The sequence below is a fragment of the Manacus vitellinus genome, unplaced genomic scaffold, assembly GCF_001715985.3.
Source record: "Manacus vitellinus isolate BGI_N305 unplaced genomic scaffold, ASM171598v3 scaffold_50_pilon, whole genome shotgun sequence".
Classification (NCBI taxonomy): Eukaryota; Metazoa; Chordata; class Aves; order Passeriformes; family Pipridae; genus Manacus; species Manacus vitellinus.
The window spans coordinates 1,060,618-1,076,649 of NW_021940612.1; the positions used below are offsets into that span (position 1 = coordinate 1,060,618).

The following is a 16,032-nucleotide window of genomic DNA, read 5'->3' on the forward strand; positions in this document are numbered from 1 at the left end:
TCTTGCCTTTGTTCTTTGTGTTAAACACCTAAAAAATTATTGGGAATTAACTTCTAAGTATTTTTTTTTTCTGTAGTTTTACTCTTAAATCCATAGTGACACAGACTGAACAATGGAATTTTTCAAAAAAAGCTTTGTATGTAATGTCTTTTACTTCCTTCTAATGGTCTTGTTCCTCCTAAGTATTTTAAATTCCTTTCTATATGGTTATCTGTGTTATTTGGGTCCCTTCCACTTCCTCCTATTTTAGAAGAAATACAGATTACTTCTCAGATGTAATTTTTGAGTCTTGTTTTGAGCATACCTCAGGTTATAGTATGGTCCACTGATATATTATAACTAGCCTGAACCACCATGCTGAAGTTAATAGAATGCACCTAAAGAGAAACAGTGCTTTAATGTTCCACATTGGGAAATGTCTTTGTGGATAGAATTAATAGGTATGCAGAACACAACATGTTTAAAACTTCAAATTTCTAGTTTATTTTTCCCTGTTTCCAAAATCAATTAAATTAAATCCTTTTCTGGGTTTTTGAGGCTATTCTGCTTACCGCACTTTGGGTTACAAAGTTGCAGTGTGGTGGGTTGACCCTGACTGAATTCTTAATTTCTTATGGTCAGGTGCTTTTGAACTGTGCCAGGCTGAACAGCTGAACTGCTGTTTGAATATTTTGTCTATTACACTCTATCCTCATCTACCTCCTGTTCTGTTGAGAGCAAATCTTTTGTTTTCTTGTTGATGAGTATCAGTTTTTCTGAGACGAAACAAGGTGCTTTTCCCCCAGCATGACATCCTTCCAGCACACTGACAGGAGTGGGGTGGAGAACCTAATGATTCATAAGAGTAATATCAATATGTTTAAATTGCTATCATCATACCAGGTAACAACATTTCTGTGGCAGTGAGCAGCAAGTAAATGTTTCTGTGTGTGTTTGTGAAAGAATCTTCATTTGCATTATTAGAACTCCACTCCCCTGCCCTGAGCTATCAGTTTTCCACTTTGTGGTCCAACAGAGATTGGCACCACTGCAGAGATACTTTGTTCCAGCAGAAACAATACGTGCTGGGAATCTCAAGCAGACCAACTTTTTCTACTGTGAGTATATCTTTGACCAGCAGTACTTAGAGCACCTCCCTTTGCTGGGGTGGCGGGGAGGGAGGGAGGAACATTGTAATTTGGAGGCTTAGCAAAAATAAGCAATTCAAAAGAGCAGATTGGAGACTTCTGAGGGTTCTCCTAGAGTTACTAGGAAGTTATCCCTGTCCATGTATTTCCTTAGCACAGCTAAAAGCTGAAGTTGTGTAGAATGGTGCAGAGGGTTTAGTGCTGTATGAAGATGGCAAGGTCTCTTACTGGCTGGGCAATTTCGAGAGTCCCCAGCAAAACAGATGTGTGCTTCTCACTGAAGATGTTGGCGAGAGTTCCAGTTACTGTGAAGACCCAGGACAGGGAGGCTGCAGGCATATTTTAGCTAGTTTCCTTTGTCATCCCATAGACATGAGATGTCTCATAGACCCTGCATGCAGTCCTCTTACACACTGAGCAGCAGGCTGGAATACCACATAAACTAAGTGGTTTCATCAGTGACTTGGGGACATGTAGCCTCTCTCAAGTATTTGAACTGTGAGTGATGTCTGTTCCTTGGTAACACAGATTATGTGATTGCCTGAAGCACCAGAAAGTCTGTGCTGGCACACACAAAGTGCTGCAGCTGGATCCCTGTTGATCCAGCCAAGAGAGGACAAACTCCTGCCAACAAAAGAAGCCTGTACACTCAACAGGAGAGAGGTCTGAGTAACAATTTCAAATGTGTCATGAAGTCACCAAGCTGACAAAGGATCACAGTCAAATATAATGTGTCACGAGTGCCAATTAAATGCCTTTACAAGTCAGTGTTTCATGGTCTAGGAGACAACAGTAAGTCCAGAGGGCAGACTTCATTGAATTTACTCTTGGTTTCTCAAGCACATTGCTACAAGGAAGCTGAGGGAAAGCTGCCTTGATGAATTTTGTCTTATAATGGCCTTTGCAGTCACCTTCTGGTGTAGTATTGTAATCTTCTTCAAAAGTTGACAAATCTTTCCCATGGAAATGCGAAGCTGTCCAGACAATAGGTATGATCCTTTTGGAGAAAAGCAAGCATTTCAGTAATGCATGGAAGAGTCTTGATCTTGGTTTAAAAATAGTAATAGCAGAGAGCTCTGGCTAGCTGAGAGTGCTCTGCTGATGGGACACATACAAAGCAGGATCTGCAAATTGGTTCCAGTGGAACAGTGATAGGTAAGGCAACAAGCAGCAGCAAATCACTGAGCTGCCCAGTCACGATCCACATATCGGAAGGTATATCTTAAAGATGTCACATCAGTGATTGTATTTAACGATTTGGCTACTGATCAGTAATTGAAGTTTGTTTACACTGCCTGAACAGTTGCAAGGTATGTTTGGCTCAAGTGCCAAACAAGTGCATAGATTGCATATCACTGGGCCTGCTGTTACCACCACAGTTACAAGTTGCCTTGCCATTGTGAAAATCATCTTATGATATTCATTTGTAGTTGGATTGTGGTGTAGTTGCAACTAAATTCCTGGGAACCTGTGGGAATCCTGCACAGTGCCTTGGTGCTGTGCAAGACTGCCTGTCACAGGATAATGTTGGCAGGCTGTGCCAGAAAAATGCTGGGGCTGCAAACTGCCATCTTACGGTGTTGGTGGTCTGAAGGGCAGATACCACTTTGTCAGGGGTTGCAAATCCCTGTGTCACAGACACCAGCCCAGATCCAGTTTACTGTATAGGTTCAAGCTTGTTCTCTCCACAATAATTTAATTTAAAGAGTAGAGCAGCTCTTCGTCCTGATTGTAAAACGGGATTTTGAACCCAGTCGAAATGATGGATTTGATCCATAACTTTCCTCAGTTGAGCAGTGACAATCAACACAAGTCCCAGATTGAGCCCCACATTAGTATCTGTGTGAAGGGCAACTTTGTTTTCCTCGGATTCTCAGAACTTCTTGTGTTTGAACTGCAGAAATGCCCTTTGGAAAACAAAAAAATTTATTTATAACTGGATAGATTTGCAAGCTTGCTTTATTACATTATTTCCTGTCCAGGGTTTCTTAATACTGAATAGAAATTATTACAAAAACTTCTTACTTCAGGGCATTTCCAGGCTAGCAAGGCTGGAACAGAACCTGTCATTGCTGGTCCAGTTTTATTCCTGGAAAGATTGCTAAACTGAGCCAGAGATCAAGTCCACAAGGGGAACGTATGCATAAAACTCGTGCATGCACTCAGTGAGCAAGTTCCAACTTTGCTGTGGGAGTTTCAACCTAGTGCCTTTAAACTATACACAAGCAATTCATCTTCTAACTTGATGATCATCTATTTTCTTGCAGTGCCTGTAAAACTTATTTTGCTAAAGTGTATCAGTCATGCTAATGCGTATCTTTTTTTGTTTCCCCAGCCAGAGGCTGTCAGTGGAGTAAAACGGCAGGGGAGAGGAGAGGAAGGAGAATCAAACTCAGCATGAAGTATGAGACTTCAGCCTAAAATGTAATATGGAATCTTTACCTCTGAGCAGAACTCTGGTATCTTATGCCAGAAAACAATACAGGCTCAGCCAGCTAGGGATTAGGTGTTATTATTCTGGCTTTTTGTTGCTGGACTTTTCAAGCTAAACCCATAAGGAGAATAAAAATCAGCTCACTTTAGGGTTGGTAAAGAAGAGCTGGGCAGGGAGTTGATGCTCACCTGTGATTTCCTTACTCTAATACTCACATGGCTGGCATCTTCATATACTGAGAGACCTCCAGAGCTCTGCATAATCTGCCTTTACTGCTTTAAGGGCATTTCACCACAATAGCAATGAGCTTCATAGAAGCACCTTTAAAAATGTACAAGAAATTCATCCAAAGCTTATCAAATTTATAAGTACATGTCCTTGATTTTAGTGCAGTTTGGGTTTGATTGTCAGGGAACTTAACAGAGCTGCTTCTGATATTTTGTGTGGTAACAATCTGCAGTTCAAGCCTCTGACCACACTTCAGCAATTTGAAACTCAGAAAATTTCAGTGTGGAAAGTCTGTGCTTCATTACCCTGCTTCAAGGGGAGGAAGCTTAAAATATAATAGAAATGAGTATGAAAACTGCTTACGTCAGAACATTTCCAGGCATAATTTGTTGCAGTAATCCATTTTCATTCCTGGTGGGGGCTTCCTTCTCAGACCTTTATGGATTAAAAAAGACTTCATCTGTCTAAATCCCCCAGGGTGTATTACGATGAGGACTAGAATGCATTGGAAAAGAAAGTTTCGATCCCACAGAAACTTAAGGATTTCAACATTGGGTCCAGTTTCAAACCAAGACAAACAGTTGACATTTCAAAGCTTTTCAGAGAGTGAAATATTCCCCAGACCTCTGATTCAAATATGCCAGCATTTTGTTTCAAACTGTGTCCATCAAACCATTATTCTGAGCTAGGTGCAATATCCTTATTGTCTCCTTTGCCTACCAAGCTGATCAAGCAGTACTTTCCGTGGTGATTATTTTTGTGACAAGGTCCTCAGCCACCTCTAGTTGGATGAGTATGCCTGTAGGTCAGTGTCTTGGCAAGTTTTTCAGGCTCTGCAGCCCAAGTGAATCTACTTTTCCTGTTTGCTGGCCTCTCCTGCTGTTGCGTCTTTGGCATCTCTGAAAACAGCCGTTTTAAAACTTCCCCTTTGTGTTTTGTTCATGTTATGGGTGGATGCTAAAACAAACAATTCTGCCATCCTGTTCGTTGCTAACTCTCTGCAGACTTTTGAGGGAGTAGTGACATATTTTCACCCATTCCATAATCTTTTTCAGTGAGTTGTCTGCAGCCTTGATGGAGTGTGAAAATAATGTTATGGAAATGACGTATTCTCATGTCCACTCAGCCAAACCTATGTTTCTTGTGCTCAGAGAGACAAAAATTATTATTCTCATGAACTGTGTATTTTTTTGAGGAGCACTTTAATATTTCCTTTTCGTATCTTTTGCTTTCATAAGAGTCCAGCTTATATAATATTTTCATGTAAGAGCTACTAAAAAGTGACATAACAGATATGGAGTAGTGTTTTTCATTTTAAAGCATCAATGACTCTATTGCAAACGCTAGCAACCTTTTAACTGCATATAATTATGTTTAATAGATGGAAGAAAGATTTCCCTAGGTAGTGATGGGAGAAAAAAGAAAAGAAAAAAGCAGTGAACTTGGGAATGTTTTTTATTTCAGGCATTAGTTAATCACTCATAAGGGTTTTTAGTGAAAATTTTATACATATTCCCAGAGCTCTGTGTGTCTATTGAGACAGATAATCTAACAGAGTAAACAAAAAGCTCTGCAGAAACCTTGGGGAGAAATACGAAATTAATTTAGGGTCATCAAGAATTTTAATAGCTTTAAATTATCTGAGACACTACCAATTACAGGAAGGTTAATATACATATTGTATATACCACAGAAGTGTTTGTATTCACAGAGGTCTCCATAGTTCCACTGTGCTCATACTTCCATTTGAAATACAGCATTTCAGCAGAAAAAATATTTTTATGCTATACACTGGTAATGGCAATCCAGCTCAAAAAAAGAAACAAACTTCAGTATAACTTCCTTTCACACCTGAGATTTTCCTGGTAGTTTCCTCTACAAGTTGTGATCTAGCTCCAGATTGCTCAATTTGTAAATTAACTTCAGTCAGGGTACAGCTCATGGCAACATGTGAGATTCATAAGTCAAAAATGCTTTAAAGTAGTTAATGTTTTTTAAAATTGGTTACCTCATACGTGGTTTTAAGATTCAGTTAATTTCACATCCAAGCAGTTCATATATTCTATTCAAAATAGACAAAGGGATAAAGATTTGTGTAATACTCTAAATTGAAGTTTATAAAATATTGAGTATAAAATATATGATAAGCAGATATTGAAAGGGAATTCTAACCTTTCTTCTGTTATCTGGGTTCCCCAGCAGGACCCTTCTCACTGTGAGTGCTAGCAATCTCTATTGCATTACAAGGAAATTAATGTGATTTGTAGGCATTGTGTCATACAGTTTTCAGATCATGCAAGTTATTCATTTTACCATCTTGTCTACACAGAGGTATTCTTGGAAATTAAAGCATAGCAACCTACATTCAGCTCCTTTAGGGATATTCTTCTTCAGAAAAACAGTAGACTTAAATCTTACATGATATCATGGTTACAATTTATATATCTGTACTTGGAAGTTCTCTATGGAGTAGTCACAGTCAAGATAGTCAAGACACGCTTAACTTTACTTCAGCTTTCTAACCATTATTTCTCATGATGTTTCTGATGTGTTAAAATGTATCTTACAGTCTTGGTATGACTAGGTTTTCAAGGAAATGTATCATTTACGTGTGGCTTTTACTCCATTGGACCTCACATAATTCTCTTGGAGACATCATAATATAATGCGTAAGTATAGAAGGCTTGACCCAGTTCTGATCTGGAAGATCAGTTGAAGAAATCTGATGACAGCCTTCAGATAGCCTGAAATAAATCTGTAATGATTTAAATTAAATTAATTATACTCTCAGTGTGACAGATATGACCAAAGAAACAGTTATTGTGCCACTGCTAAAGTGATGATGTTAGAAATGGAAATTGAATTGCTAAAAGTAAATACTGGTTATTAATCAAAGTCTGCATTTTCATAGGCAAATGAAGAGATCATGTCAAAATGAAAAGTACTTCTTACCCTCGCAGAGATCTGTAATTCTGCACACTCAAATTTGCATAAATAAGAAATATTAGTCTGAATGTTTAAGTGGGCAAGTTACATATACAGCTTTTTGAATCTTGCTGATAAGCGCTCTTATAATTTTCTGTTATAATTTTCAAGGACCCAGCTGTCTGATTTAACTGAAACTCAGTGATGCAGGGAAATTCAAAGCTGAAACAAGAACTTTATGTAAAATTCCTTGTGTTTATATATACTCTCTGTTTGGCTAAGAGCCTTAGCACAAACTCATAAGAAATAGAAGTTATATACAATTTTTTTTTTATTGCTTACTCTGCATGCCAGAATGCTACAGGGCTTTTCATTTTCTAGTACTTATAAAGATAGTTATAACACTCTGTAAGGACTTTCATAATTTTTAGGATTTCAATTATTTATGTGCAAAATTCATAACTTGGATGCAGAACTCCAAAGTGCCAGCAATAGGCCTAGATTAACACTGTGTTAAATTTGCATTCCATTAGGTAATTTTAAATGTACTTAATTATAAATTTATATTTTATTCTCCTGGGAATTATAGGGGGTTTTGCAAACTGAGAAACCTAGGTTATGTATACAACTTTTAAAATTTTGAACCAAACAATTCACATATAGGCATAAAACCAATTTCAGAGCAGGTAACTGCATTTCTGACTCTCGGTTCTTTTGCTGCAATCATTCACTCCTTCTTTATCAGACCTTTTATAATGTCTGAACACAGGCATTGACAGTGTGGAATGGGATTATTGTCAAACATAATTAAAACCTCATGGTTTTCCCAGCTGCATAGCAGGTAAAATTTCACTGAGCCATGTTACCATTGATCTACATTGCTCTTTACTTTTATCTATCTGTCTGCTTACTGTCTGTCTTTTCATCTGTTTCAGGCATTTTTCTTTGTGAAACTCTTAAGAAATGAAATTTCTGATAGGCCTCTGACCAATAAATGTTCACAATGCCCTGAAATAGCAACCTCCAACAATACTCTTTTCTTCCTCTGGACTGGAAAAGCCATTGAGTACTAACCTGTTCACTACCTCATACCTGACCTTAGTGCTAACTTCCAACCAGAAGTCTCTTAGTCTCTTAGTCTCTTTCATTGCTAAGGTACTTTGTGGCCCTCTAGAGTTGCTGAGAAAGAAATTTAGTGGTAATTAGTTGCAGAGATGGATCGAGCAGTCAGTTGGTAGGTGCTCACATTGAAATGCACATCTTCCTTTCTTGCCAGATTGTTGGCTGTGACCGCCAGCTGGGAAGCACTGTCAAGGAAGATAATTGTGGGGTCTGCAATGGAGATGGGTCCACCTGCCGGCTGGTTCGAGGCCAGTATAAGTCCCAGCTCTCAGCAAATAAACGTAAGCTGTTCCTTCTGGTAAAGTGCCATCTTCCCTCTTAGAGATGTACTCATTTCTTGCAAGCTAGATTTTACCCCACTCTTTCTCAGGCATCTGAATGATCATGATCAGTCTGGTTGTCTCTACAGGTTCTTGCCTCTTGGGTTAAAGCAGTCTTGCTTGGACTACTGGTCTCGTTGTGGGGGTGGGCAGAGGACTGTGGAAGGGTGTCACCAGTATATTCCCCATCTCAGCTAGCTAGTTGCTTGGGAGGAACAGGAGAACTAGAAGACCCTCTCTGGCTGTGATAGCTGGCTAGGCATAGGACTTAGTCCGCACTGCTCTGAACAGAGTGATATATGCTGCTACACAGCAGAGAAGAACCCCAAGGGCTTGGTGGTGCCAACCTGGCACAGTACTCTCTCCAAGACCTATGCTCACAGCCTGTGTTGAGCATGGTGACTCAGTTCTGTGGTGGACTGAGGAACCTGAGTTGTCAGAAAGTGCCTACATGGATGTGAGAGAGGCCTACAGACAAACATGGCCTGTCCTGCATGCTGAGCCAGCTTCAACCCAGAGTGGTAAATTAGCATTAGTGTGCCCCAGTGACAGGATTAGTTTATCCTAGATCCCAGACATGCTTTTGAGCCTTGTTACAGCACCATAGGTGGAGCTGTAAAAGCTTTGGGATGACAGATAGGGCATGTTTGGTCAGTTTGCAGGAAGGATTAAAATGTAAATGTATTTTCATGCCTGTGTAGGCACACATGTGCTAGCATGCAAAGCTACCCCCAGCCTTAGAGTTCAGACCAGCTCTACCATTCTGGAGCGTTTTTCCCAGTGTTGAATAGCACATGACCTCAAAGATTCAAATAGCAGTGTAACATCTGCCGAAGACAGCGTGTGTATATTCCTATATAGAACATTCAGCTTCTGTGAGGAGCAGTGAGAGGTACTTTTTACAAAAGCTTCTCTCTCTGAAAGAATAACTGCTTCACTGTGGAGCACAGTACACAGAGCAGTAGTTAGCACAGTGCACCTCTGGCTCTGTGTTTGCTAACTAAGAGGGAGAGAGTAGGAGGAAAAAAAAAGGAAGGAAGGAAGGATTTTGTATAATCCTCGTAACAGTCCTATTGCTGAAGCACAATTGCACACTAGAGGGCAAAGGAAATAATTCACAAAGATTTAGAAATGGCATTTCACCTCATTGCTACCTGCTTCTGCAATGTGCAGGAACAGATTTGGAAATCTCCAGCCTATTTGAGACATCATAATGTTTGTTAACTTTTTTGGCAAATGTCTCTTCCTATAGGAGAAATTCATTGGTTTGCAGTTGCTTTGGGTAAAAAGGTGCTCATTTCTCCTCTTCTGAGGATAAAGGCACTAATATATTCTGCACAGTACTAAAATGTTGAAAAAAAATAGAGTCCCTGGTCCCAGTGGTTTGCTATTAAACATAAAGAATGTTATATAGGTAGTAGAGCAGTGGCAGAGAGCATAGTCTTAGAATGAGGCAAATGTGGAAAAAAATACTAGAGAATGGATTTTTCAGACACATTTGCCACAAATAATTGTTATTCAGAGCTGAAGTAGATAATCATAGATTTTCTATGTACTCTGCATAAACCATGGGGCATTATTCCATTCCCTCCTGTAAACATACATGTTGTTATGCAACACTATGAATTTTGAATGTATCAAAAGAAAGTCTTCTTTTAAATCGTATTTTTACAATTCTAAAGTCACAGTTAAGGATCACCTTTGAATGTGTGAATTAATATGAATTCTTTCTGAGGTTTGTTTCCAAATGTTGTATGGAAATGTTGTGAAAATTTGAGATTTTAAATGTTAAAAACCAAAAATGTTAAAAATGTTAATTTTCTGCATTTATCCTCCCTGACACCATTAGCACTTCATGTCAGCATCTTGCTTATTTGTCACTATAAACACTTGCTACAGAAGCAGCTCCCTCACTATTTATAGGGCTAGTATACATCTCTCAGTGGCCTCAGAAACAGAAACGTAGCAGGGCAGGAGGTAACGTGGCTTTGAATTCTCACCTACATTTTTATGAAAAAGAAAGCACCTGTGTCTATACTTTTTTAAGAATAATAATAAAAAAGCTACAAAAACCTTCATTTCAGAAATATTCATTTTTCTACTAAGGCTGGCGGTTCAGTCTTTCTAAGTCTGCATCTTCTCCTTTTTTTTTTAATAATATCTTCTTTAGGAAAGAGTGTATGTCCTTCCTATGGAGAAAAACTATGTTTAAGCAGGCTTCTTTGTATTCCTTAAGAAGCTAGAGAGTTGATCCTATAAGTTGTGAGTGAAATTTGCCAGTAACCTTGTGCAATATTATATTTAGAGTATTTCTCTAAAGAGGGGTTGATGTCTACTACTGGAGTAGATTACTTTTAAAAGAGAATTGTAGAAATTGTTACACTGAGGTAGTCTGGATACTTACATAATTAGTCTTGCCATAGTTGCTAAAAACAGATTCAGTTCCAGATTTCTGTTAAATATCAATAGTAATGAGGAAATAGAAAGAACTCCATTTTTCATCCTGAGAACTGAGAGACCATTTGGACAAAATCCAAACTAAAAATCCAAAACTACAAGAAACTGATCTCTCATGGGAATCTGATGTATGCACATGACATTTAACTTCTGCCTAAATCCTTGGACATTCTTCACAGCCCTGAGCCACTGTCCTTTCAGTTATCTGGGACTCTTCCTTGCTTCTCTGTGCCTGGTCTCTGGAGAAAACTAACCACCTGTTAATGCACTTTGTGTTTTCTTCCAAGTGTTCCACACAGCTGCTCCACAATCTGCCTCTTTGCTTATTGTTAGAGGGAGCTGTGACTAAATATTACCATGCTTACTTTCACATGTCTCTTCACACGAAATTTCTCCTTCTTATCATTGTTCCCTGCAGGAAATTATCCTTCAGTTCCCACTGTTTCTGATTTGTGAAAGCAAGAAGCACAGTGATAAGCATAAATCTCACTGAGTTTTGCATTTCACATAAAGCATGCTAGGATTTCAAATGGAGATCAACTGCAAGATCAGGTGAAATATAGTCCTAGCGATATCCTGGGGCAGAAGAGCCATGCTGAAAACATAAGCTCATATGATCTTTAAACTGTCCAGTTTTTCGGTGACATATCAGTGAGTTGTTAACTCTCCAGCACAGAGCTTGTAACCGAGAGACAGTCAAATATCACAGTGGCATGGGACTGTACTTGTAAAAAGGCCATTATTTTTTTCTTTTTTTTTTTTAAATTGACATAATGGTTTTCCTGGACTCATTCCAATAAATGTTATATGTATATATATTTATATACAACAAAATGATATGTCATACTGTAGTAATAGTTGTGCTTTCAGAAGAATTCGTAATGGGAAAGCTAGAAACTTGTTTTCACTTAGGAAGTCTTGCAAAATGCCTTCCCAAGAGGGTTGGATTTTTTTTTATTCCCTTCTGCGGTCCAGATGGGTTTGCAGAGAGAGCTGTGTTATCTCTCTCTGCTATGCTGGAGAGAGATAGCCCTAGCAGAAATATACAGAGGCCTTGGGAAGGCAGGGGAGAAACAGAGAGGATACCAAAGACCCTGGAGAGGGTGGGAACTTGCCTTTTTCTCTCTGAGGCCTGGTGCTTCTATAGCACTGTGAAGTATTTGTAAGTTTTTGATGTTCTGGCCTTCTAAATATACTTTTGAATTCTTTCCACTGTCTTGGCATTTCTGGGGATACCTGTGTATCTTACTTTACAATACTCATGTATTTTGTTCCCCAAAATGGATAAAATGTGCTTATTCTACTGGTTATCTTGAATAGGAGTGCCAGAATGGTACCAATAAAATCAGTACTAGAATATCAATATTTAGTGAATTTTTTAGAACTTGAATATTTATCTTTTCAAATAGAAAATTTGAATTCTGCATCGAGATTAAAGATTTCTGCCTTTGCTAATCAATATCATAGATGTGTTTGAGCAGAATATGTGTTGAGTAGAGTTTAGTCCTAATGTTACAAAAGATGTAGAAGACACTGAAATTCTTGGATTGTTTGAGGAAACATATCAGATCAGATCTTGAAAAGTGGAACATGGTTCCATCAGATCTTGAACATGGAACATGGCCTGAGACCTTGAACAGGCTTTATGTCCATAAAATTCTTGTGGCACTCAGAGTGACTGATTATATTTTCCCCCTACCTTTGGGATATTAAGAGGCCACAACAGTATGAATATTTCATACCATAAAGCTCTCCAATATAAGAGTGTCAGGAATTCCTATGATACATTACACAGTTTAAAATATGAGAGGGTTCTAATTCACAGTTCTGAGATATAATAGGTTCCTGTTTCGGGTAGTGCTTCCTCTCTGTGTTGATTCTCCTCATTTTTTGAAATAAAATGACAACATTAATAACTATTTTGCTGGTAAGCAAGAATCCTGATTTAACCAGTTTCCAACGGTTTTCCCCTTTTGGTCTGGTCAGAAAGGTAAGGCCCCAGCTCATATGTTTGAATGAAAGATGAAATGCTTTTATTGTCTGAGTTAACCTTACCTGACAAAGCAACACATTGAGAGCAGAGCTTAGCTCCTGCTAGTAAGCATTTCATGGTGCAAGTGTGAGTAGTTCTAGTGGATAGACAGTGAAAGAGACTTTCTTTCTCTCAGGTCTACCACCTTCTCACCCCCCACCAAAAATCCTGTTAGGCATACATATGTTTTCTTTCCCAGCTGCTAGTTATATGGGAAGGAGGCAGAAAGGACAGGGAAAGGTAAATGAAGCATGCGGGTTAGTCCAGGTCAGCATTCTCTGGGCACCCCACTTCATGACCCGGGTATAACATTTTATATCATCTTTCCACACCTTTCCTTCCTGTCTCCATTGAGGACATTACTGAGGTTGCTGACTCTTTAGAAATGCTGACCTAACTTTTACAGGTGCATGTGGCCTACATGCTAATTCACACGTTGGTTTAAATCCCAAAGGCAAAGCTCCACAGGGCTTCATAGGTGCAAGATTCTGCCACAAATATCAATTCGAAATACTTGAAAAAGTTTAAGTGGAGTCATGATGAAATAGAAAGTTATTAGTTATTGTTCAAATCCATAAATAGTTGTGAAGTAGTTGAAAATCAATAAAATCAACAAGTTTGGGTTCTTAGCAGAAGATTCTTACCACATTTTAACAAGTTCTTTTTTTTTTCAGATTTTTAATCATAATTCTTAGAGTTGTTTAATTGGTCCTAAGGCTTTTCTTTTTACTTCCTCATAAGCACTTATTTCACTGCTTCTTTGAAAACAGATGGGAGTTTCTTTGCTTATTTACTCCATGCATTTTTGCCTTCCCACAGTAGATGATACAGTGGTTGCTATTCCCTATGGAAGCAGGCAAGTTCGCCTTGTGCTGAAAGGACCCGATCATTTATGTAAGTAGAATAAGATAGCGTACATTTGTTTAAGAGATCATTGGTGACCTGCAGTGCTCTGTTTACACTGTGATGTCTGGTTTCCTTCTCTCAGATTACTGATTTCAACACACAGATGAGTCCTACCTCAGAAGTTCTTCTCAGACCCGGTTACATCAGGGGTACACACTCTTTTCTGAGCAGACTTTGGCCAGCACTGCGGAATTCTTTGCCCCTCTATAATTTTTCTGTTGGCTTATCCTTTGGCTGGCTCACTTGCTGTCAAGTGCTTTTGTTTAATAAAATATATACCACTGAGTGAAGAAATACTGAGGACAGTAAAGTATAAGCTTCCCCACAGCTGAGCTTAGCCATCAAGCTGCTTATGACTTTAACATGTTTCTGTTATGATAATCTCTCTCAATCCCCTTGATATACACATGCAGTCTTACACACATACTTGCGTGCATGCATACACACATGCACACGCACGCGAAATCACTGTCTGGAGATCTGAAACAGCATGCACAAGTCAAACCATGCTCCTTAACAGTGGTATTGCTCCAAGCAGTTAAGACCGCTGGAGTGCTGCTAGCCCATCACTTGGTGTCTGTAACGCTTCCCTGCTTCATCTGTGTATCCTAGCAGCTCTATATGCCTCTTCTCTGGGAGGAGTCTCAGGATTTGAGAACACTCTGTGAGAGCTGAAAGCAAATCCATTTATTTCATGAATAGAAGCTCCTTGCATCCCTCTGTCTTACCTTCCAATGCAATAGCTGCTCAGAAGCTGCTCTCTTTTTCAGCAGCAAATGTATACTAAAGTGTTAGTATATGCTAACTGTCAGAAAACAACCAAACTGTACTATATGACGTCTCAGTAGCACAAATTATTGTAAGATAGTCCAAAAGTCATTAGAATTTTCCTGCAGCATGGACCAGTTAGAGTCCTCTGTGCTTGTCAGTGTAGATACAAACATTAGTGTCAGCATGGTGTGAAACACCAAATCATTCCACTCTTCAGATTTCTTTTGCCCAAAGATATGAGTGGCAAAATAAGGAGTGGTTTATCAGTCCTGTTCTGTAGCTTCCTACTTGTTTTGAGAAAGCAGTGGATATGCTTTAATGGTTTTCCAATTTAAAGCTGTGAATAAAGACCAGCAAATTATAGATTATAAACCAAGAAAAAATATATTTTGGTTTTTTAAAACTTCACATGCTGCCTGTGCTTCAGTTTTAAGTGGACCTTCAAGTATTTCTGAGCTGCTCCAGTAATGACTGTTACTACTTTCCCAGTACATGATTTGCAGTCTTTCTTTCTCTCCTATATTCTTTTCCAGTATAAATGCTCTCTTCCAAGGTAGAAAAAAAATCATATATTTATTATCGTTTCAGTGAAATTAAGCTATAAGACGGCTTAGAGAGAAATGAGATTTTAGTTGGAGATTGATCTAAAGCTGTCTTCACTCAGACCATATCACATTTCAAGACAAAAAGATTTGAATCAGAGAGGTCTACCTGGTTAAGATTTAGATTAACTACACTGTGTAAACATGAATAAGTCCAAATATATCTCTTTCTTGTTTCAGATGTCTCCATGCATCTTTCTCTTCACCTATCAAAGGGTTTTATATATGTATGAGCTACAATCAGTTGCTCGGGGAGGGGGAGTCTCTTGCCCTGTGAACTTTGGCTGTGGGAGGAGTCAACAGGTGGCTGATATATATACACAAGTCTTTAAACCATCTTTATTCCTGCATGCAGCCTTGTCCAGAAATAAATAGATGGCCAAGTGGCCATCACAAAGGAAGAGATTAATCTCACTGAAAACCAAGGAATTCATTAATACAGTGCAAATTTTTAGTATTGTCTCAGCAACTTCCTTCATTAATTAATTCCCTTGACCCACCATGAAAAGCAGTCTAATTAGTGCAATTATCTTTCTTTCCTAAAGAAAAAAACTTAATATACACAAATAAAAACCAAAATATACACCAATAAAAACATACCTCCCATTTGTTTTCTTTGAAAATATGTCTCCATCACAGATGAATAGTATGCCAACATCTAACTCAGATTTTGCTTTGACTGCCTCTCTCTGTTGGAGATTTTGTGCATAATTTTGTAAATACATGTGAAAGGTTTGCAGCTTTGCAATCCTTCATAATGAAATGCACTATCACTTTTAAATAACTGAGAAATGGTTTTACTGGTAAACATGCTGTAAAGCATAATCTGCAGTTGCTGGAAAGGCTAATTAGGTGATGAGACAGAATCTACTTTCTGACTGTTGATTTCTGTTTAATAAATTACTGATATTTTTATTATGACCATCAGAAGTAACCGCTACCAAACAGTATCTGAATTAATGCCTGCTTTTTGGGAGCTGTGAATTCACAGAGCCAGAGGGAGAGCTCAGGAGGATTCAGGACTCACTTTCCCTTTCTAGTCCACTGCAATAGATCAGGCTACTTCTGGAGAGGAGGTGGGGTTGCTGTCATACTGATCTTTCTTTCC

The 16,032-nt window shown here is 38.6% G+C and overlaps 1 protein-coding gene across 1 annotated transcript in view; it reads left to right on the plus strand.

Moving 5' to 3' along the window:
* The window catches only part of ADAMTSL1 (ADAMTS like 1), a 314,782-nt gene that overhangs the window by 178,648 nt on the left and 120,102 nt on the right, over positions 1-16,032 (plus strand). The window contains exons 6-7 of the mRNA XM_029962898.1: positions 7,991-8,117; positions 13,465-13,539. Coding sequence (XP_029818758.1) covers positions 7,991-8,117; positions 13,465-13,539 — 202 coding nt within the window. The remainder of the gene's footprint in view (positions 1-7,990; positions 8,118-13,464; positions 13,540-16,032) is intronic.